The sequence below is a fragment of the Ambystoma mexicanum genome, chromosome 1q, assembly GCF_040938575.1.
Source record: "Ambystoma mexicanum isolate Mex_15411 chromosome 1q, UKY_AmexF1_1, whole genome shotgun sequence".
Taxonomy (NCBI): Eukaryota; Metazoa; Chordata; class Amphibia; order Caudata; family Ambystomatidae; genus Ambystoma; species Ambystoma mexicanum.
The window spans coordinates 1,481,239,248-1,481,261,764 of NC_090922.1; the positions used below are offsets into that span (position 1 = coordinate 1,481,239,248).

The window sequence follows — 22,517 nt, forward strand, 5'->3', positions numbered from 1 at the left end:
GATCCTCCCTCACTGGTCTACCCCCAGGCACTGGATCCAATAGCAGTGGCCGTGTCCTGGCCACCTAGATGACAGATCCCTGGGGACTAGCTAGGGAGACACCTTCAGGTTTTTCACAGTGCGCTGCGAGAGCCTTCATCGACGGAATACAGAAGGTATGCCATTGGAGGCGTACATTTGCCCTGATTAGCACTCACGCTACATTTCGCTAGCATCTGAATTTCATTTAACTGGCAATCCTACTCAATCACTTGCATTTGCAAATTGTGTGCCACTCTTACATCTTGGGCACTCAATTTCAATATCAGAATCTGAAATGGCTTTTTAGCAAGCCCGCCAACATGGCCGCCGCCCCACGAGCACCAGCGTGCTTTGCTGGCTACAAACTGGCAGAGTCTAAAGGCCCACTTCTAAGGCCACTGTCTGAGCCTGCTCGAGGCTGGCAGAGCTGCGAGCTTGACCACATAGACTGTTCAGACTCTGTTCAGAAAGACAGCAGCAAGAGCCTCCACCCACACCAGTGAGGCGACCCCATCTAACTCAGCCACCATCCCTCCGCGCTAACAACTACACATTCCACAATGTGGATTATTGCATACTTCCCTTCTACCTGCCCCACTCCGTACGGGCTCACTCTGGCCTTCAGTTCTTGTCTTCACACGCACCCACCTGTATTCCGTACACGGTCTAGTCCCCATGATTGTGGAAATGAGCAGAGCTATGCATGCTGACTTTACTCCACTACCCCCGGATGTCCCACTCTAAAAGCAAATCCGAGATGTGTGATATGCTCACTTTGGCCAGAGAATACTGCACTTTGATGTGCTCTGCTGATTAATCTCATTTAGATGTGTGCCCTGATTAACTGCATTTAGATGTATGCCCCTGATTAATTACAGTTAGATGTATGCCCCTGATTAATTGCATTTAGATGTGTGCCCTTGATTAATTGCATTTTGATGTGTGCCCCTGATTAATTGCATTTAGATGTGTGCCTTTGATTAACTGTATTTAGATGCGTTTCCTTGATTAATTGCATTTGGATGTATTCCCCTGATTAATTGCAGTTAGATTATGCCCCTGATTAATTTCATTTATATGTATGCCCCTGATTAATTGCATTTAGATGTGTGCCCTTGATTAATTGCATTTTGATGTGTGCCCCTGATTAATTGCATTTAGACCTGTGCCTTTGATTAACTGCATTTAGATGTGTGCCCTTGATTAATTGCATTTGAACGTGCCTCTCCTAAACCCCATTCTACACACAGCAGCCCGCCCACCTGTTCCTAAAAGTCACACCTAGCTGCCATCACAGGCTGCTGCCTCGGTGCATATCCACATCACTAGGCCTGGACTTACCCCTGCCTGGCCTCACCAAGACATGGGAAACCAGAAGCCAATGATCTGCCTCACCAACGTTCCTCAGCATGTCACTTCCAACTACAAACACACATTCACATTATAAATATCAAACATCCTCCCAGACTCTCACAATATCCCTGTAACACCCTTCTTGCTCTATGCACGCCAACCCAACTCCTCAGTTATCCCACAGGACACGGAATTTAAGCTCACTTCAAGTCCTAGTCAACCCTGGCCCCTTGTCCCACAGGACATGGCATTTAAGCTCACTTCAAGTCCTAGTCAACCCTGCCACCTTGTCACTCGGAATATTAGACTAGCATCTCGCCTAGCTACATGCCGGCAGTATCTTCAAACAACAACCCTGCCGATCACTTGGAGGAATGCACACCTGAACTTGAGAGCCACCTTGCCCACCACCATGAGAATATATCAACAACCCCATCTAGTCACCTACCGTCACTCGAATGCCACCACCCTAGTTCTAACTGCTACCAGATGTAACTCAAATGCATGCACCCCAGATTCAACTGTTACCATATGCAATTTGAATGCTATCTCCCATGGTTTTACTGATTCTATTTGTAATTTGAATGCCACCACCCCAGATGTGACTGATACCAGATGTAATTTGAATGCTGTCTCCCATGGTTTTACTGATGCTATTTGTAATTCGAATGCCACTACCCCGGATTTGACTGATACCAGATGTAATTTGAATGCTGTCTCCCATGGTTTTACTGATGCTACTTGTGGTCTGAATACCACTGTCCTGGGTCTCTCCAAATCCATTGCCCACAACACTTCTCTGTCAAAGCCCACTACAACAGTTCTAGCCATAACATCAAGCTCTTTGATTCCATTAGCCCTTGCGCACCCACTAAGCACTGTGGTCAATCCAGCCCCCACAGATAACGCCAGTTTGGAGGCACCTACACTCAAGGGCGCACTCATTAAGGCCCGATAACTCCTAGCACATGCACTAGACATTGCAGACCTTATCACCACAAACGGTCTAGACTTCCGAGCTATCACCGAAACATGGCTGCATGCAGTTGCCGGCCCGGCACTCTCCCTTGCCATCCCAGAAAATTACACCATCTTCAGGACAGACAGGTCTCCAAAGGAGGCAGAGTAGCATGTATTTCTAGGAAACAAATCCCCATGAGGGAAATCCCTAACTAATTGTTCCAATCAGGTGAACTACTCTCTATTTAAATGTCCGTATCCACCTCTGTCACCATGACCTTCCACCTTATATACAGACCCCCAGGTCCTGTGCTTTCCTTTGAGGAAGATGTTGCACAACTCCTATCAGAGAACACCAAGCCATGCTCCAGAATCATACTCTTGGGAGATCTAAATCTGAGACTCAATGATGCTTTAGAAACGTGGGCACAGAAATGAGCTTTATTAGAAGAGGTAGAGCTGTCCTGATATTGATCCTGCGATTAATGGATACTGCAAAAATGCAAGCTCCTCATTACTCAAGAAATAATCGCTTGTGGCAGACATCAAAAGGTAAAATGACCAGAGGATTCACACTAGATGGCATTTTTCTGGAGCAAGTCATGAAATCTACCTATCAAGGGGTAATCATTACTTCCACGTCAAACTGGAACCCGCATATGTCAACATTCAGCATCTCGAAAACGTACTTGAAGCAGTCGAGCCAGCGCAAGAATGGATTAAAGGGGCAAACACTGTCCAGTGCTGGATCTTGATTTCTGAATGATTGGGGACCCCGTCCCCGTCGAAAGTCTCAAGGGGTAATGTGGGTCCGTCTTCTGCACTTCCCAGACAGAAAAAAGCAATTGCAGGAGCTGTCACTTCCAGCGAGCAAGCCCTTGTGGACCAGTGGTTTCAGCTTGCAGGAAGCCTTGTCCAAATGGCGGGTCACCCCAAGTTTTTCCTCTGGGATAGTTGAGGGAAGGGTGTTTCTCCTTTCTTCTTGGAGATTTTGTCTTCAATTCTATGTCAGAGTAAATTGCCAGTTTACATCCTTCTTTTATAGTCCAAAGCTTATTCCACGGAAAGGGAAGTCCCATCCCATTAAATAGGCATCTGCTACACCCTTTGGCACCCTTCTAGCCTTTTGTACGGGGCCAATCCTCGATGCTGACAGCCCCAGACTACAGGAAGTCAGAAGGAGGCACAGGAAGTGGGGAGACCTGGGAGACTTCAACATGTCGGGACCCTTCTTTGGACTGGTACTCTTTCCCTGCTACTCTAATTCTTCCCTGTCTTGTCTCTGCCATGCATCAACGAGCCTGTAGAAATTAGCTCTGCCATGCATCAACGAGCCTGTAGGAATTAGCATTCTGGTGTGATTTCCTGTGACTTGGTGAAGCCTATCCATTCAAGCACAGGGCCTCTTCCGGTCTCCTGTGGGCAGACACTGTCCTCCTGTTATTGTAATTGGTTATTTATTTTGCCCTTAATACCCAGAGGTTTCTAAGCGTGGACCCGGGGTTCGAACCTGCGTTTTTCCACGTCGTCTTGCTTTCAAGGTGAGCGCGTTGCCCGTGAGCTATCCTCCCAAGCAAGGAAGACGACTTGTCCTTCCCAGGCAGAACAAAAGGCATTTGCAGGAGCTGAGATCAAATCGTCTATTTTGGGTGAAACGCAGTCCCACACCGTGACAGGAAGAGCACTAGAAGGCAAGCTGACAATAAAACAGCCGTATATCAAAACCGTATCATGGCCACAAGAAAAGGATTATTCACTTTAACCAAATGCACCAAAATCCGCCAGAGCAGTAATAAGAAAAAGTGGAACTTGAGCGAGGAGAATATCTGTAGAGGCTGGTTTATACTTGTGGACACTCTTCAAAACGTTTTCTTAATCTATCTCCTTTAAAGATGCAGAAAAACAAGCAAAAGCTTTCCCGGCTGCGTGCTGAAGAGATAGGAAATGTGCAAAGAAATGCTATTCTTGGTGGGTTAATTTGACACAGGTACCACACTGGAGGAGCTCTGGAATACCAGGTGAACTAACCAGGGAGGGAGCTCATACGGCAGCGATCTGTCTGTGGGGCTATTTGAGGAGCATACACCAATCTTCTTGTGTCTGCAGCGCATGGCGCCCCGAACATTTGTGCAGGAGCAAATTGACTGTGCAGTGAAAGGTTTATAACTGCGTCATAATCAGGTTTACCACCTTGGGCGTAATGGATGAGCGGAGACTAAAAGCATGAGAGGGACGAGGAGGCTGCGAAGCGTAGCGAGGGAACACCACGCGATTGCTTCTCCTCCTATCAGACTGCAACCGTGGAATACAGATGCAAGCAATGGTCTTGTGATCTTTGCTATGACCGCAATGACAACCAGAAGAGCAGAGCGTGGCCAGTGGTATTAAATGCTGTTTAATGCCGAGTAGGACACAGGCATGTTTTCTCCTTAACTCAGACAGCATATTTTGCACACACCATTCAGGCTTCCAACATCTCAGAGGATTTTGTGAGTACAGCTCCCATGCAGTGTATGTCCGAATGACAGATACCTGGGTACAGAAAATCACACACGCACCTCAAAAGAAATGAACCCCAAATGATTGCGACTCTGCTACATGCTTTCAACTATTTCGGTGGGGCGCCTTTGAACCCTGTTCGATGTATTAATATCATTTACACGTAATGACATCAGTAGGGCGTTGCAGAAGAGCCCCCCTCCTTTCCAAGTGCTTTTTAATGTAAGTGAGTACTGCCTGCATTCCATAGTCCGAGGCCCACTCACCTGATATGATAGTTTATTTATATAGCGCCTATACAAAATGTGTTTCAAACCTGCACAAAGAGAAATGTCCAGCTGATGGAATGTTTGAATATCAGTTCCCAAGCAGGTTTTCTCTCCTACATACAGTTCATTTGACTGACTGACTGTTGATTAGCATTTATTAATGAGTGGCTAAAATGTTTATCACATTCTAAAATGATATGGCCTTATTAAATGTTTTCTTGTATAACACCTAATAAAAATACAACTGATAAACAGCTTTAAACATGTGCCTGGCATTTTCAAATCAAAATATCAGCATTCCCAACGTTACATTTTGAGTGCCCTATACTTGCCTATGTAGAGATAATTAAAAGATTAAATTAGGCGTCCTGGAAAGAGGTTGCTTGCTTAGTCATTTCTTAAGAAATGACTTTTATTTTGACAAAGGTCACCAGCACAGCCTGGTTCATGTAATTTGATTATAAACTTACCCCACACACCAACATTTTCATAATGTTGACACAATGGCTTTAAAACAAAAAAGATAACACAGTGTTTTGCACGTACTGTTTTTTGTCGTACAAGGTCCTTTAGGACAGTGTCACATTCTCCAGAGGCCAAAGCTGACAGAAGCTCCTGCAAAAACACAAGACAAAAAGTACAAGTTATCCCTACAGTCAGGCCAGGAGAGGGAGTGGTCAAATATCTTTCATCTGCATGCTAGTTCAGATTTGCATTTTCCCGTCATGTTTATGGGTAAACTAAAACATTCCCACAGCAAACCAAAAGAAACAAGACCAAACACACACAGTAAAGTTGCTGCACCAAATAAACGCTAACCAGAATCAAGCAAAAGTAAATCTGCACCACAAACAATACAATTGCCCTACTGCTCCACATCTGGCAGCAAACGCACAGCCAGTGGTTAGGTTCTAGGAACCAGGTCCGTTCTAGCTGGGCTTGGCAGGGACAAGTCTCAGTGTTTAGACCGAATAATGGTGCCTGAAGTTATTTTGAGACTCCCGTCCTTGTGTGGAGTCTCTTTTTGTTCATCAAGCCACCATCACTACAAAACACAAAACAAGGGCCCACTACAACATTCTCACTAAAAGGCACACTGAAAATACCCCACCAGACCACAAACAGCAAAATGACCATCACCACAAAACAAACAACAGGGGCCCACTGAAACCACCCCACTGTATCACAGCTAATGAAACGACCCTGCTAAACCACAAACAGCACAATTAGCATCACCAAATAACAAAAAACAAGGGCCCACTGAAACCTCTGTGCTGAAACACAAGCAATCAAACTACCCCGCCAAGCCACTAACTGCAAAATTACCATCACCCAAAAACAAACAACAAGGGCCCACTGAAACCACCCCACTGAATCACAGCTAATGAAACCACCCTGCCAAGCCACAAACAGTGCAATTAGCATCACCAAATAACAAAAAACAAGCACCCACTGAAACCTCTGCGCTGAAACACAGGCAATGAAACTACCCTCCCAAACTACAAACAGCAAAATTAGCATCACCAAATAACAAAAAACAAGGGCCCACTGAAACTTCTGCACTGAAGCACAATCAATGAAACGACCCTGCCAAGCCACAAACAATGCAATTAACATCACCAAATAACAAAAAACAAGGGCCCACTGAAACCTCTGTGCTGAAACACAAGCAATCAAACTACCCCGCCAAGCCACTAACAGCAAAATTACCATCACCAAAAAACAAACAACAAGGGCCCACTGAAACCACCCCACTGAATCACAGCTAATGAAAGGACCCTGCCAAGCCACAAACAGTGCAATTATTATCACCAAATAGCAAAAAACAAGCACCCACTGAAACCTCTGCGCTGAAACACAAGCAATGAAACTACCCTCCCAAACTACAAACAGCAAAATTAGCATCACCAAATAACAAAAAACAAGGGCCCACTGAAACTTCTGCACTGAAGCACAAGCAATGGAACGACCCTGCCAAGCCACAAACAATGCAATTAACATCACCAGATAACAAAAAACAAGGGCCCACTGAAACTTCTGCACTGAAGCACAAGCAATGAAACGACCCTGCCAAGCCACAAACAATGCAATTAACATTACCAAATAACAAAAAACAAGGGCCCACTGAAACCTCGGCGCTGAAACACAAGCAATCAAACTATTCCGGCAAGCCACAAACAGTGTTATTAACATCATAGAATGAGAAACAAGGATCCACTGAAACCACCTTGCTGAAGCACAAGCAATCAAACTGCTCCACCAAACCACAAACAGCGAAATTACCATCACCAAAAAACAAACAACAAGGGCCCACTCAATCCACCCCACTGAATCACAGCTAATTAAACTACCCTGCAAACAACACACATCAAAAGTAACATCACCAAATAACAAAAAAACAGGGGTCCCTGAAACTTCTGCGCTGAAACACAAGCAATGAAACTACCCTGCCAAACCACAAACAGTGCAATTAACATCACATAATGAGAAATGAGGCTCCTCTGAAACCACATCGCTGAAACACAAGCAATGAAACTACCCTGCCAGGCCACAAACAGCAAAATTAGCATCACCAAATAACAAAAAACAGGGGCCCACTGAAACTTCTGCCCTGAAGCACATTCAAAGGAACTACCCTGCCAAACCACAAACAGTGCAATTAACATCACCAAATAACAAAAAACAAGGGCCCACTGAAACTTCTGCACTGAAGCACAAGCAATGAAACTACCCTCCCAATCTACAAACAGCTAAATTAGCATCACCAAATAACAAAAAACAAGGGTCCACTGAAACCTCTGTGCTGAAACACGAGCAATCAAACTACCCCACCAAGCCACTAACAGGGCAGTTAACATCACATAATGAGAAACAAGGATCCACTGAAACCACCTTGCTGAAACACAAGCAATGAAAATACCCCACCAAACCACTAACAGCAAAATTACCATCACCAAAAAACAAACAACAAGGGCCCACTGAAACCACCCCACTGAATCACAGCTAATGAAACAACCCAGCCAAGCCACAAACAGTGTAATTAGCATCACCAAATAACAAAAACAAGCACCCACTGAAACCTCTGCGCTGAAACACAAGCAATGAAACTACCCTCCCAAACTACAAACAGCAAAATTAGCATCACCAAATAACAAAAAACAAGGGCCCACTGAAACTTCTGCACTGAAGCACAAGCAATGAAACGACCCTGCCAAGCCACAAACAATGCAATTAACATCACCAAATAACAAACAACAAGGGCCCACTGAAACCTCTGTGCTGAAACACAAGCAATCAAACTACCCCGCCAAGCCACTAACAGCAAAATTACCATCACCAAAAAACAAACAACAAGGGCCCACTGAAACCACCCCACTGAATCACAGCTAATGAAACGACCCTGCCAAGCCACAAACAGTGCAATTAACATCACCAAATAACAAAAAACAAGCACCCACTGAAACCTCTGCGCTGAAACACAAGCAATGAAACTACCCTCTCAAACTACAAACAGCAAAATTAGCATCGCCAAATAACAAAAACAAGGGCCCACTGAAACTTCTGCACTGAAGCACAAGCAATGGAACGACCCTGCCAAGCCACACACAATGCAATTAACATCACCAGATAACAAAAAACAAGGGCTCACTGAAACCTCTGTGCTGAAACACAAGTAATCAAACTACCCCGCCAAGCCACTACCTGCAAAATTACCATCACCAAAAAACAAACAAGGGCCCACTGAAACCACCCCACTGAATCACAGCTAATGAAACGACCCTGCCAAGCCACAAACAGTGCAATTAACATCAACAAATAACAGAAAACAAGGGCCCACTGAAACTTCTGCACTGAAGCACAAGCAATCAAACTATTCCGGCAAGCCACAAACAGTGTAATTAACATCATAGAATGAGAAACAAGGATCCACTGAAACCACCCCACTGAATCACAGCTAATTAAACTACCCTGCAAACCACACACATCAAAATTAACATCACCAAATTACAAAAAAACAGGGGTCCCTGAAACTTCTGCGCTGAAACACAAGCAATGAAACTACCCTGCCAAACCACAACCAGTGCAATTAACATCACATAATGAGAAATGAGGCTCCTCTGAAACCACATCACTGAAACACAAGCAATGAAACTACCCTGCCAGGCCACAAACAGCAAAATTAGCATCACCAAATAACAAAAAACAAGGGCCCACTGAAACTTCTGCCCTGAAGCACATTCAAAGGAACTACCCTGCCAAACCACAAACAGTGCAATTAACATCACCAAATAACAATAAACAAGGGCCCACTGAAACTTCTACACTGAAGCACAAGCAATGAAACTACCCTTCCAATCTACAAACAGCTAAATTAGCATCACCAAATAACAAAAAACAAGGGCCCACTGAAACCTCTGCGCTGAAACACAAGCAATCAAACTACCCCCCTAAACCACTAACAGTGCAGTTAACATCACATAATGAGAAACAAGGATCCACTGAAACCACCTTGCTGAAACACAAGCAATGAAAATACCCCACCAAACCACAAACAGCAAAATTACCATCATCAAAAAACAAACAACAAGGGCCAACTCAAACCACCCCACTGAATCACAGCTAATTAAACTACATTGCAAACCACACACATAAAAATTAAAATCACCAAATGACCAAAAACAAGGGGCCCCTGAAACTTCTGCGCTGAAACACAAGCAATGAAACTACCCTGCCAAACCACAAACAGTGTAATAAACATAACATAATGAAAAATGAGGGTCCACTGAAACCAGCTAGCTGAAACTACCCTGCCAAACCATATACAGCTAAGTTAGCATCACATAATGAGAATCAAGAGTCCACTGAAGCCACCTTGTTGAAAAACAAGCAATGAAACTATCCTGCCAAGCCACAAACAGCGCAATTAACATCATATAATGAGAAATGAGGGCCCACTGAAACCACTGCACTGAAATACAACCAATGAAACTACTCCACCAAACCACAAACAGCACATTTAACATCATATAATGTAAATGTCCACTGAAAACCCCTCGCTAAAAACATAAGCAATGAAACTATCCTGCCAACCCACAAATAGCAAAATTAGCATCACCAAATAACAAGGGCCCACTGAAACCACTGCGCTGAAACACAAGCAATCAAACTATTCCGGCAAGCCACACACGGTGCAATTAACATCATATAATGAGAAACAAGGATCCACTGAAACCACTGCGCTGAAACAGAACCAATTATACTACAAACCACCCTGCCAACCGACAAACACCAAAATGAACATCTCCAGCGAACAAACAAGGGCCCACTGCAATGCCCTTACAAAAATACACAATTAAACTACCTTGCCAAACCACCATAAAGAGCTAAAGTGATATCACCAAATGGTATCACCCCATAATTTCGCAGCCCAAAATTCAGAATTCCAAAATGCTGAACATGTGACTGTGCATTTCAGCATCATTATATGTGGCTGTGGGGTTGAGTAATACATAATTTGAGGGGAGTATGGTGGGGCTGCAGGGCCCCCCCCCCCACATATAATTGTGCTGAAAGGTACATAAAAGAAATGTTCTTCTTCGAGATTTCGAAATTCAGATTTCTTTTTTCTCGCAGTATTCACACAGAGCCTCATTAAATAACAAACAAGCACCCACTGAAAACACCTCACTAAAGCAGAAGTAATCCAACTGCCCCTCCAAACCACAAATCACAAGTAACAAAATAGCAAAATAAGTTTCAATAAATCTGCGAGGCTATGTCCAAAACAATGAAACTGATCCACCAAATCAAAAACAGTAAAAATGCCCAATCCATCACAATCAAGATCAACCAAATTGCAATGTACGCACCAAAATGACCCTCCCAATTTACAAGCACATCACTCATGCTTATCACAGAGTACACTGTCCAAACATTTACAAACAAAACAACAGTTTTCCCAGTGAGACATGCAACTACCCAGCAGCATCACTCTCCTTTCTCCTTCCCCGAGTTCAGTGTCAGCGTCTCTACTACTCCCAAGAGTAGCCATGATCATGAATGCATATAGTGCAGCGTACTTCAGCCTGCACTACTGGTTGGTTGCCTACGTGTCACACAGAGTTCTGTGACAGCATGAGAGTTACATCACCTCAGGTGCATGAGAAAATAACGCCAAGTGATTTAAAAAGGACTACGAGTGACAGGTGATTGGCTGATCTGTGAATTGGGGCTTGTTATGAACACCATCATTCTCTCCTTGGGGCCCCCTTCTGAGGCACACATAAGTGCTCCCTTTATTATTCTTCTTACCCTGCGCAAATGGCCCAACTAGAGGGATTCCCACTCTATAAGCATCATACAGTGGTTCCTGAATCCAATCTTGGGAGGGATACATGCTGCCTGGGAAGATCTTGGAGCATCATTGTAGATGACTTTCAGGCGACTGTAGCAACTGACAGAACTCACAGAATCCAATCTTGGGAGGGATACATGCTGCCTGGGAAGATCTTGGAGCATCATTGAGATGACTTTCAGGCGACTGTAGCAACTCCCAGAATCCAATCTTGGGAGGGATACATGCTACTTGGGAAGATCTTGGAGCATCATTGAGATGACTTTCAGGCGACTGTAGCAACTTGAGCTTGAGCAACTCACAGAATCCAATCTTGGAAGGGATACATGCTACCTGGGAAGATCTTGCAGCATCATTGTAGATGACTGTCAGGCGACTGTAGCAACTTCAGCTTGAGCAACTCCCAGGATCCAATCTTGGGAGGGATACATGCTGCCTGGGAAGATCTTGGAGCATCATTGAGATGACTTTCAGGCGACTATAGCAACTTGAGCAACTCCCAGAATCCAATCTTGGGAGGGATACATGCTACCTGGGAAGATCTTGGAACATCATTGAGATGACTTTCAGGCGACTGTAGCAAGTTGAGCTTGAGCAACTCACAGAATCCAATCTTGGGAGGGATACATGCTACCTGGGAAGATCTTGCAGCATTATTGTAGATGACTTTCAGGCGACTGTAGCAACTTCAGCTTGAGCAACTCCCAGGATCCAATCTTGGGAGGGATACATGCTGCCTGGGAAGATCTTGGAGCATCATTGAGATGACTTTCAGGCGACTTTAGCAACTTGAGCAACTCCCAGGATCCAATCTTTGAAAGGCTACATTCTACTTAGAGTGATTTTGTAGAGTCACAGTAGGTGTCCTCTGAGCAACTGTAAGGGCCATCTGGGCCTTCCAGGAGCCAGTCCTGTGAAGGAAACATTCTACCAGTAAAGATTTTGTAGAGCCACTGTTGGTGACTTACAAGCCATGGAAGGCAACACTGGCTTTCAAAAATCAAATTTTGGCAAGGCTTCATTCTATCATGGAGGATTTTGGAGAGTCACTGTGGGTGACTTCCAGGCCACTGCAGCTGACCTTTGGGTCTTCTAGGGCCCAAACCGTTCAAGGCTACATTCTGCCTGCAAAGAATTGGGAAAGCCATTGAAGTTGGCCACTGTGAATGAATTCTGTGCCTCCAAGGAGCCAAATTTGGGAAGGCTACTTTGTACGCTGGAGATTTTGTAGAGCCTAAACCTTATAAATATGATGTCTATAGCAAAGAATAAGAACATACCATTATCTCTGATCTGCTACAGAGTTTGGTATTATTAGAAAGGGTTTTGATTCAAATCCTCCTTCTGAAAGACATTCAGTCTTCTCAGTTTGACTTTCTCATGACGGGGGAGACACCTATAGTGGAAATGTATGGGATGTATGAGTGAGATGAGCCCTCTGCAGTGGAACCAGTATGCGCTGACCCTTGCCATTTACAGGTAGCTCTGAGAGCACGGGCCCTACAGTTTCTACCTATAGGCAGCAAGTACAACGAGATCAGACTAAATATAATGAGTAAAGGCGCGGCCACCACTAGTTCCTAGTGCCCATTTCTCTTTCTGAACCTTACCAATTACAGATGGCAGTCAGACGAGCAGGAGCCGTGAGATGTGGGTGGCAGTAGAAGATGTCTTGCCACCTTCCACATAGAAGATTGTATGTATCAGAACTTTGCATCTGGTCTACAGAAATAACAAGGTGCACCGAATCCAGACCTATGCACACTTTCAACAATTGCCAGGGACCCGTTTTATCCAGCCCTGAGCCGCTTGGAAAAATCTGGAAGCATGCTCCTAGACTACTACTAATCCGCACCCACAAAGGGCTTTCCTTTAAGCTCTAAGGAGCAACGACACAGGACATACCCATAATCCGTCCATGCTGTGTTTATCAAAGTCTGCAGAGGCGGTGCAGTCATTCAAGTTTAGGGTGCCAAATACTGAAGTGCTTTCTGCACTTTGCCAGAAAACCTTTTGATTGAGAGTAGCAATCCAATACTTTATTCCACAAGGGAAGGCCCTCTTTCATGACGGCACAATATCTGTTCCTGGTTCCAAGCTAAAGCAGGGAAGCATGACTAGAAACAGAGACACTATCCTTCATTTGAAATGCATATGTTAACCGTACTGATATTCTATTATTGAATGTACAGTCCCTCTTGGAGCATCCTCAACTTCCCCCAGAAGGCTTTTTGGTAACTAAAAGCAGCTCTTTAGTCACATGGCCAAATCTAAATGTGATCTTGGTTTGGACTCTGTAACAGACCCTTAGGTCCGCAGCAGACTATGCACCTTTGGATTGAGCAGTAATTCTTCCTCGGACAAAATTAGAGGAAAGGAAATGACAAGGAAGGGGGGACTCTACCAGTCTGCGACAGATGTCTTGGCAACGAAGTCCGGACTATTAAACATCTATTATCCAATTGTTCTGGGACTTGGAGTGTGAGGACCAAACACTTTCGCAGATTTGTTCATAATGAGTCTAGACTTAATACCGATGATTTCTGGGCGAGACTATCCTCTGGTAATGAGATGGCTCTGTCGATTGAGGTGGAAAGAGTTCTAAAGGAGCTAGAATTATTAACAAACTGAGTAATTAGGGATGATTTTAATTTTTTTTTCTTCTCCTTTCTTTTCCTTTTTCTTTTCTGTTTTTTTAATGATGAATGTCGTGCCTAAGTTTGTATTCAGAGTATGTATAGTGATAGTTGATGAATTTTATTCTGTTATATTTTTGTATATAGTTGTGCTTAAATGTGCTAGAAATCAATTTTTGGCTATTGCACAATAAATTAATAAAAAAAAATAAAAAAGAAAGAAAATGGCCAACTAAATTTGCCCATCAAATTATAAATAGTAAAAGTACCTCATAATAAAATTACAAACAGAACAACAGGCCCATCACAAATGTAAATTACATATTAATCCAATCAAGTGGCCCAATCAATCACAAACATTAAAACAGCCTTCTAAGTTGAAAAAATAAAACAGCCCCACCAAATCATACAAAGTCTTTTATTAAAAAAATACAGATAAATTATAAAGAATAAAACTGGCCTGCTAGAGGACAAATGTTAACCCCTTAAGTGACAAGGGCGAGGTATCTCGTCCTTGGGATTACCTCCCTGTTAAGGGTTTAATGAAACAGAAAACGTTAAAAGGCATTGAATGGAGAAATACCAAAATCACCAGAAAAGGCCTTGGTACTGGGTGGGGGGGGAGGGACCATGGCAGTTAAAATGGGCTGCCATTTCACAAACATTAAAACATTAAAACCATACGCACGGTGGTTCAGACTCCAGTCCCTGCAACACGTGAAATTACTTTATTCGGTCCAGCCCTGCCCTCGGTGGTCGGTGGCTCCTGACCACTGGCACACTCAGCGAGTCCTAATGCGGCATCAGTCTAGCGGTTCCCTTTTATTCGGTCTTGTTGAGCCACCAAATAGTACACTCTTGACAGGGATTCAAGCAATCCCCAATGAATAGGTGGGGGAATGTTACATATCAGGATAAATCATGTATCAGGCTATGTCAGTGATGAGAATAACCTGCACCCCAGAAAGCATTTTTAGTAGGCCCCAGGATTAAGGCCCCGCCCTGTTCCCTAATCTAACCTACTAGGATGCTCCCTTGAAGACTGGTTATCACTTTGATCGCGGTCTTCTTGATGAGATACAAACATGACCCGCACTGGGCATGGCTGCAGATGGCTGTGGTCATACCTGGTTGGGTGCCCCCTGGTACAGAGGCAGCTGGTACGCGCCGGTGTTGCAGTAACCTTTCCTGAAGACGTGCAGGGCAGCCCAGGCTTGGCTCCCCAGTGAAAAGATCAGTCTCTCCTCCGTAGCGACTCCCCTCTCTTTCTTGCTGACGTCAACAGGATTCATCTGGCCATTTTCATCTCTCTCTGCACTGATGGAAATCTCATGCAGGTGAATAATGAGTGTAAGATGTTCCTGGTAGATTCGCCGGGGGAAGGGCTAGAAGGCAGGATAAGAAGATGATAAGGCACTGGTACAAGAGTCAGCTGGCTATTCAAACAGTCTCACGGCCCCTCCCCCCATGACACGAAGAGAGTAAACCTTGCTCTGCAGACATCCATCCATGACAAATCATAACTTCCAACTTTCACCTTGCATGTCACAGCACATGCACTGCACCCTCCCGCACTAACCCTGGATTACTCTACCCACCAGTGATGAGGTCATTCTTTTCCTACACCCTTCTGCCCTTCCATTAAACGCTTCCTCTATTCAGCACAGAGGGTCTGTGCTTGTGTGGGCAGGGTAGCAGGTCACTGGTGGACCCCAGGATATGGAATGGGGAGGGGAGCAACAAGGTTGCAACAGTGCTGGCAGTTAATTATGGGGCTGTCTGAAGTGGTTGGGAATTACATTGGTTTTCCTCAAAGATTTCCTCCATTTATATTGGAGTGACCCTGAAGAAGGCTGGGTCTGGAAGACGATAACTAACCTTATAGCTGAAGCCTGGTTAGCAGTACACATAATTGGTTGAACTGCAACAGCATTCTTATTAACGAAGATAGGAATTGATGTAAATTGTGCACAGTTTGGGTTATGCAAGCATTGATTTATGTTTGTGCATGTTGGATGTATGGGATTTGATTTTGTTTGTGGTTTTGTAGATGTTTAGTTTTCCTGTGTTTATTGCATGATGTATGTGCTCCATAAAATTGGAAGGAGACATACTTTTCATATTTTATAGAATTATTGTGGCATTTTGAACTTTGAATTTAAAAATGTATGTCATGTTCCTTTTATTTTATTTTGGCTTGTTTTTATTTATTTGGTTTGGGTTGTTAGGAGGGATGTGCGTGGAATGCTGAAAGGACTAAGACATCTGCAGCTTAATTAACTGGAGAGTTGCAGAAAAGGGGTCTCCTTTTAGGAACATTGCTTTTGAGTATTAAAAAAAAAGCACACCACATAAAAAATAGCAAATGCGGGGGAAGGTAAAAGCTTGACGTTCCCCTTTAACTGCTGGTATCTAGGAGGAGTGCTCAATTAGTCTTTGTACTGCATTGTATTGTGTTGGTGTCGTTATGTGTTGCCTTGTGTTAGCAAGGAGATTTCAGAAACATAAGTACATGTAAAATCCATGAGTGTATCAAGAAATGTGTTATTTTCAAATAACCCACTTTTCCGAGTCCTAGCTACCTGAATATGTGTTGGCGTAAGCTCGGGGGAGCTTTTTCTGGCTGTCTGCAATTAGGAAAGTGGGGGAACTGTGTGCATCGGTGATAAGAATGAGTTGCTTGGCGATATGCAGCATAACTTCAGCAGACCCATTTTATTTGATTTCATTCTCATGTTTGTTCAGCAATGGCCATCCCAGCAGGTCTCAGAGTGCCTTCCAAGGATCAAACGTTGAAGAGGTGCAAGGTGAAACTGAAGCTACCACATTCTTCCGGGACAGGACAGACAGACAGACAGATGATGCAAGGGGAGGTTGTGTGGCAGGATTAGGTGTGGGGGGCAGAGGGGGCGGTATATGTTTTGTGTTTTGTTTGGAAGGTGATGATGGAGGCAGCTACCTATATGTAACATTTCATCCACCCAGCACCAATCCTATTAACCTGTGGTGTCTAACCACTATGTGCTCACTAGCTCCTGCTCCACATGTGCTGACATAATCAGCAAACCACAGACACACTGCTCAAGGACTGTGTATGTGCTGTAGTCCCTTCATGATAGGAGTCCCAACACAAAGGAATGACTACATATAGTCACAGTGGTATCACAGATATCCGAGAGCAAGCATACACAACCTTAGAACCGTTACAAACAGTCCTAGAACAGTCTCACATAGAGCTAGATCCGTCTCACACACAGAGCTAGATCCGTCTCACACACAGAGCTAGATCAGTCACACAGAGCTAGATCAGTCACACACATAGCTAGATCAGTCTCACACAGAGCTAGATCAGTCACAGTCTCACACAGAGCTAGATCAGTCTCACACAGAGCTAGATCAGTCACAGTCACACACAGGTCTAGAGCAGTGACATACAGAGCTAGATCAGTCTCACACAGAGCTAGATCCGTCTCACACACAGAGCTAGATCAGTCTCACACACAGAGCTAGATCCATCTCACACAGAGCTAGATCAGTCACACACAGAGCTAGATCAGTCTCACACAGAGCTAGATCAGTCACAGTCTCACACAGAGCTAGATCAGTCTCACACAGAGCTAGATCAGTCACAGTCACACACAGGTCTAGAGCAGTGACATACAGAGCTAAATCAGTCTCACACAGAGCTAGATCAGTCACACACAGAGCTAGATCAGTCACACAGAGCTAGATCAGTCACACAGAGCTAGATCAGTCACACACAGAGCTAGATCAGTCTCACACAGAGCTAGATCAGTCACAGTCACACACAGGTATAGAGCAGTGACACACATAGCTAGATCAGTCTCACACAGAGCTAGATCAGTCTCACACAGAGCTAGATCAGTCACAGTCACACACAGGTCTAGAGCAGTGACACACATAGCTAGATCAGTCTCACACAGAGCTAGATCAGTCTCACACAGAGCTAGATCAGTCACAGTCACACACAGGTCTAGAGCAGTGACACACAGAGCTAGATCAGTCACACAAAGAGCTAGATCAGTCTCACACAGAGCTAGATCAGTCACACACAGAGCTAGATCAGTCTCACACAGGGCTAGATCAGTCTCACACAGGGCTAGATCAGTCACAGTCACATACAGGTCTAGAGCAGTGACACACAGCCCAAAGCATGCACGCCAACATTTAACAGTCACACAGATCTCTAGAGCATGCATTCAAAACTTCAGAGGAGTCCCACACAACACTAGAGCATTCGAGCACAATTGTAGAGCAGTCACCCCCAAGGCAGACATAGTCATAGCACAGTCACCCACAGTTCTAGAGAAGTCATTTGCGGTACTTGAATGGTCACACACATTCATGGTGTACACCTTTGTTGGGGCTCAGTATTACATGTATTCTTCCATATCAGTAGGCATATTCTCCAGAATCCATAGATTTGGATACTGGAATCTTAGCACACTGAGAGTCATTCGAGACCTCACTGAAGTTTGAAGGAAAAAGCTTGCAGAGAGCACTACCACACCTTGAACCCATCGGCCCAGACAGGTGACTGCTGGAAGCTGTTTAAGTCAATGTTCTCCACAAAGGTCAGCCGGTCGTATTTTAACCAAGGCTCCCCGAAGTAATAGGCCCCAGGTGGGTTAAAACAGCAGTGCGCAAAGGTGAGACCGGACCATGGCAGGTTCTTGGCTCTGTCCACAGAAACCTGGAAAGCAAAAGCGACACAACAGTTTCGTGCTGGAAACTAGAATATTCTGCAGATTTGAAAGGAATGGAGGAACAAGGGGTGCAATATGTTTACTGAGGTGCCTCCTACATATGATACAGCAGGGCTATTAAAGCTTAGGTCCAGCAGTCAGGATGGGTATTCATTTCTGTCTTAGAGATGTCCCTTTTCAGACTATGTTTGCTTGTCTCAGTCTCAACTGGCCCAATGAGCAGTGCTCAATTTGTACTGGTGTTGTCCGGGGTTAAGCTCCAATACCTATGTTGCAACAGCAGCAATTGCAATGCATTGGCTAAGATTACGCACTGTGTCTTCTCCTGAGCCATCATCAACCAGGGAGAAGTAACCAGGCAGCAGGGACCTGTGCTTTGGTGCTCTCTTAAGAATCAGACAACAACGAGCAGGGAATACATAGGATCAGAGGTCCTGGCAAGAAGAGCACACTATATAATATATGCTGTTACATTTGTATGTTTCTACTATGTTGTTGGAACTAATGCAAAATGTATGAGAGTACACTAGTTTTAAGCCCAGGCTACTTGCCACTCAACAATGCTTTCTTGCTGCCTTTGAAAACTCATCAAACCCTACCACCTCATCCCATTTGAAGGCTACTTCACTTCTGTAGATTTGTAAAGTAACTCATTGGGTTAGTGTTGCTGTAGAAGTGAGAGTTATTTAAGTACCAAAAGAATGTTTGTGGTGTGTCCTACATAAATGGTGTTTTATATTATTAGTCATAGTTCAGACCTTTTTGCAATACCTTACATTTGATGTTTTTCTATTACTAATTGTCACACTTTGTAATTAACCCCTCCAAATGGTTTCATGTGTTAATATCCCCGCAAAAATATTGCCATACAAAAATATTGCCATATTTACGCAGCAATATTAAGGCATGGAACCTGCGGGTGCCCCCCGCCCCCCACAACCACTGTATTATTTTAAAAGGATCAGGGGACACCCCCCCAACCCCTGCTCCCAAAAAAACCTAATATTATCTCCACTAAAAATATCGCCTATGGCCGTTCCCGATGACCATATATACAGCGATATTTTTGGTGGGGATAATATTATCTGATACCCTCCAAATGTGTGCAATGTGAAGTACTGAAGCTCTGGCTTACATATCTGATTCACCGCTCCCATCCAGAGCAGCTGCTTTATTAGTTATACGTCTTCCAGGTCCATTGAAGTGAAAGCGTTCAAATGAGTGGGAGCTGCAGTCTTGAGACATGCCTGAATACTAAGGAAACAGGAGCCAGGCCTTCAGATTGAGAGATGACGGACGGCTTGTGGGGTAGGAAAGCTTTCTTGTCCCTAGAGAGGAGATTAAACACTGGAGGCAGCTTGCAGGAGGTGCTGATGATTGGACGAGTCACCAAGATCAGTTTCTATCGCTGTGCTTTGAATGTATGTAGCCCCTTGGTATCATTTGAAATGGCGTAAAAGTGTAAAGAAACTTGCTCGCCCATGGAACCTGAAGGCATCTTGGGGATACCTGCTGCCGAGCGCTCAGTATTCTGCATTCTCCCTGGTGGTGAAGAGGTCTATGTCTGTGACTCCCCACATTTGAAAGATGTGCTGATGTGCTTGTGGAGTAGTTCCTACCAGGGGCGTTTTATGGGAGGGCAAAAGGGGCACTTGCCCATGGCCCCCACCTTGGAAGGGGCTCCACAAGGCTGTCTCATCTAAAGAAGTAAGATTCCTTTGTTCACCAGACTTAAATAGCACACACAAAGATATTGTATTGCATGGTGCTGAGGCTCTAAACCTATTGCCTGTCTGTTTTGGAAAGTACATTTTACATCAATCAGTTCACCATGTAATGCTTTCTGTGTTCACTGTGGTATATATAGTTTGTGTGTTTCTTGCGGCACAACTCCTATAGCATTCTTTCCATCCTGTGGTAATTATGCTGATCATGTGCAATAGCCAAATTTGAAATGCATACTGGTAAATTGAGTGCCACAATGATTCAGAAGTTAGCTCAGTGTGTTAAGCACTCATTGCAGTGATATGTGTTCCTATGCATGATTAGAATAGCACATTCCTGTAAGGCTGACTGAGCCTTTCCTATGTCTGAAGTTTATAAAAAACCTGCCTGCATATGTACTTGGTCTTGCAGCACAACAGGTGCTATTATCAGCAATATACCTGCACCAGATAGGGGTTGCTATAAAAACGAACACGTCATCCCTATGGTGAAGGTCTAGAAATTGGTGTTGTAAAACCTAGGCAATCACCCCCAATGATGAGCATAAAGGGTTAGTCCAAAAGATGAATAAGTATCAGAATTTGGAACCAAAGCATTCATGCGTGTATCCTGGCTTTGCCAGCAGACAATACAGTAATCCTGGACAATCATCTTAGATCTCCTACATTATTGTACTGTCTTCTGTGAAGTTTGCCTCCTCGCATGCTGGTGGCATCGTTTAGCCCATTACTTGATCGTTCTTCTTATGTAGGCATTTTGTGTGGAAGGGGTGGTATACAGAAGGGAGCAGACCAGATGGGGAAGGGCTCGGGCAAGCATATTTTAAAGTCTGCTTGTTTGACACATTTTTGTAAAAGAAGGTTTTTCTGCATGGTTATAAATGACAATTCAGCAAGCCAGTGTTTTGAAAATATGTAAAGCTTTCAAATACAAAAGACCAACCCAGATTCAATCTGTGAAATCACACTGTTTGGTATGCTGGTACTTATATACGTCTCTTGATGATGGAGAGAATGAAGCTAGAATCATTCTGTGTTACACCCTTCTATAATATTTTGTTTTTAAAAATGGTTATGTTTGGTAATGTGCTGTGTGTACTTTCCAAGTCAGTTTTATAAAATTGGATTATTTTAGTTCATGGCAAGAACTGGTAACAAAGGTGTTCAAATGCAGAAATTGCAGAGTTGGCACAAATCCCAGCTTCACCCCTTAACCATACCACCCCTTACAAATATACTTTACGGAAACATCGAAGACTGGATGGACAATAACTGGATGTGCCGGAACGGAAACAAAACTGAACTAATGGTATTAGGTTCCACTCAGGCGTGTGCCAAACTTTCTGCGGAATATCAGGCCTTCCAAATCAATGAAACCCTTATCCCAGTGACAGATAAGGTCAAAACATTAGACATGACGCTGGAAGCATCCCTCAATTCTGATGCCCAGGCGACGTATGTCAGTAAAAATTGTACCTACTACATCCGGTTACTCAAAGCCATAAGACCACTAATGAGCGAGAAAAATTGCGCCACAATAGCAAGAGCGACCGTCATGTCACGCCTAGACTACGGTAATTCTCTCCTGGCAGGAGCTAGTAAGCAAAACATCCGAAAATTCCAACTGGTACAGAACAACGCAATCAGAATGGTCAAAAAGAAAGCAAGAAGTGAACATATAAGTGAAGCCAGACGAGACCTTCACTGGCTGAGAATAGAGGAACGTATTCAATTCAAGGCTATGTGCATTACTCATAAGTGCTTATATGGCAAGGCACCTGCCTACTTGAAGTCCAAACTTACGTTTTACCATCCACGTAGGGCACTAAGATCAGAAGCTAATGGACTCATAACACCCTTGAAATTCAAGAAAGAACTCGGCCTGGGCAGAGCCTTCCCTAACCGAGCAGCCCCCAACTTGAATAAATTGCAAAAGCACCTTAGATTGGAGTCCAATCTTCTGGTATTTCGCA

The 22,517-nt window shown here is 44.1% G+C and overlaps 1 protein-coding gene across 1 annotated transcript in view; it reads right to left on the reverse strand.

Annotated features, from left to right (window-relative positions):
* Positions 1 to 22,517, reverse strand: part of LOC138550118 (uncharacterized) — a 494,885-nt gene that overhangs the window by 41,533 nt on the left and 430,835 nt on the right. The window contains exons 25-27 of the mRNA XM_069642386.1: positions 18,625 to 18,807; positions 15,221 to 15,478; positions 5,649 to 5,717 (exon numbers count right to left, since the gene is read on the reverse strand). Of these exons, the coding sequence (XP_069498487.1) occupies positions 5,649 to 5,717; positions 15,221 to 15,478; positions 18,625 to 18,807 (510 nt within the window). The remainder of the gene's footprint in view (positions 1 to 5,648; positions 5,718 to 15,220; positions 15,479 to 18,624; positions 18,808 to 22,517) is intronic.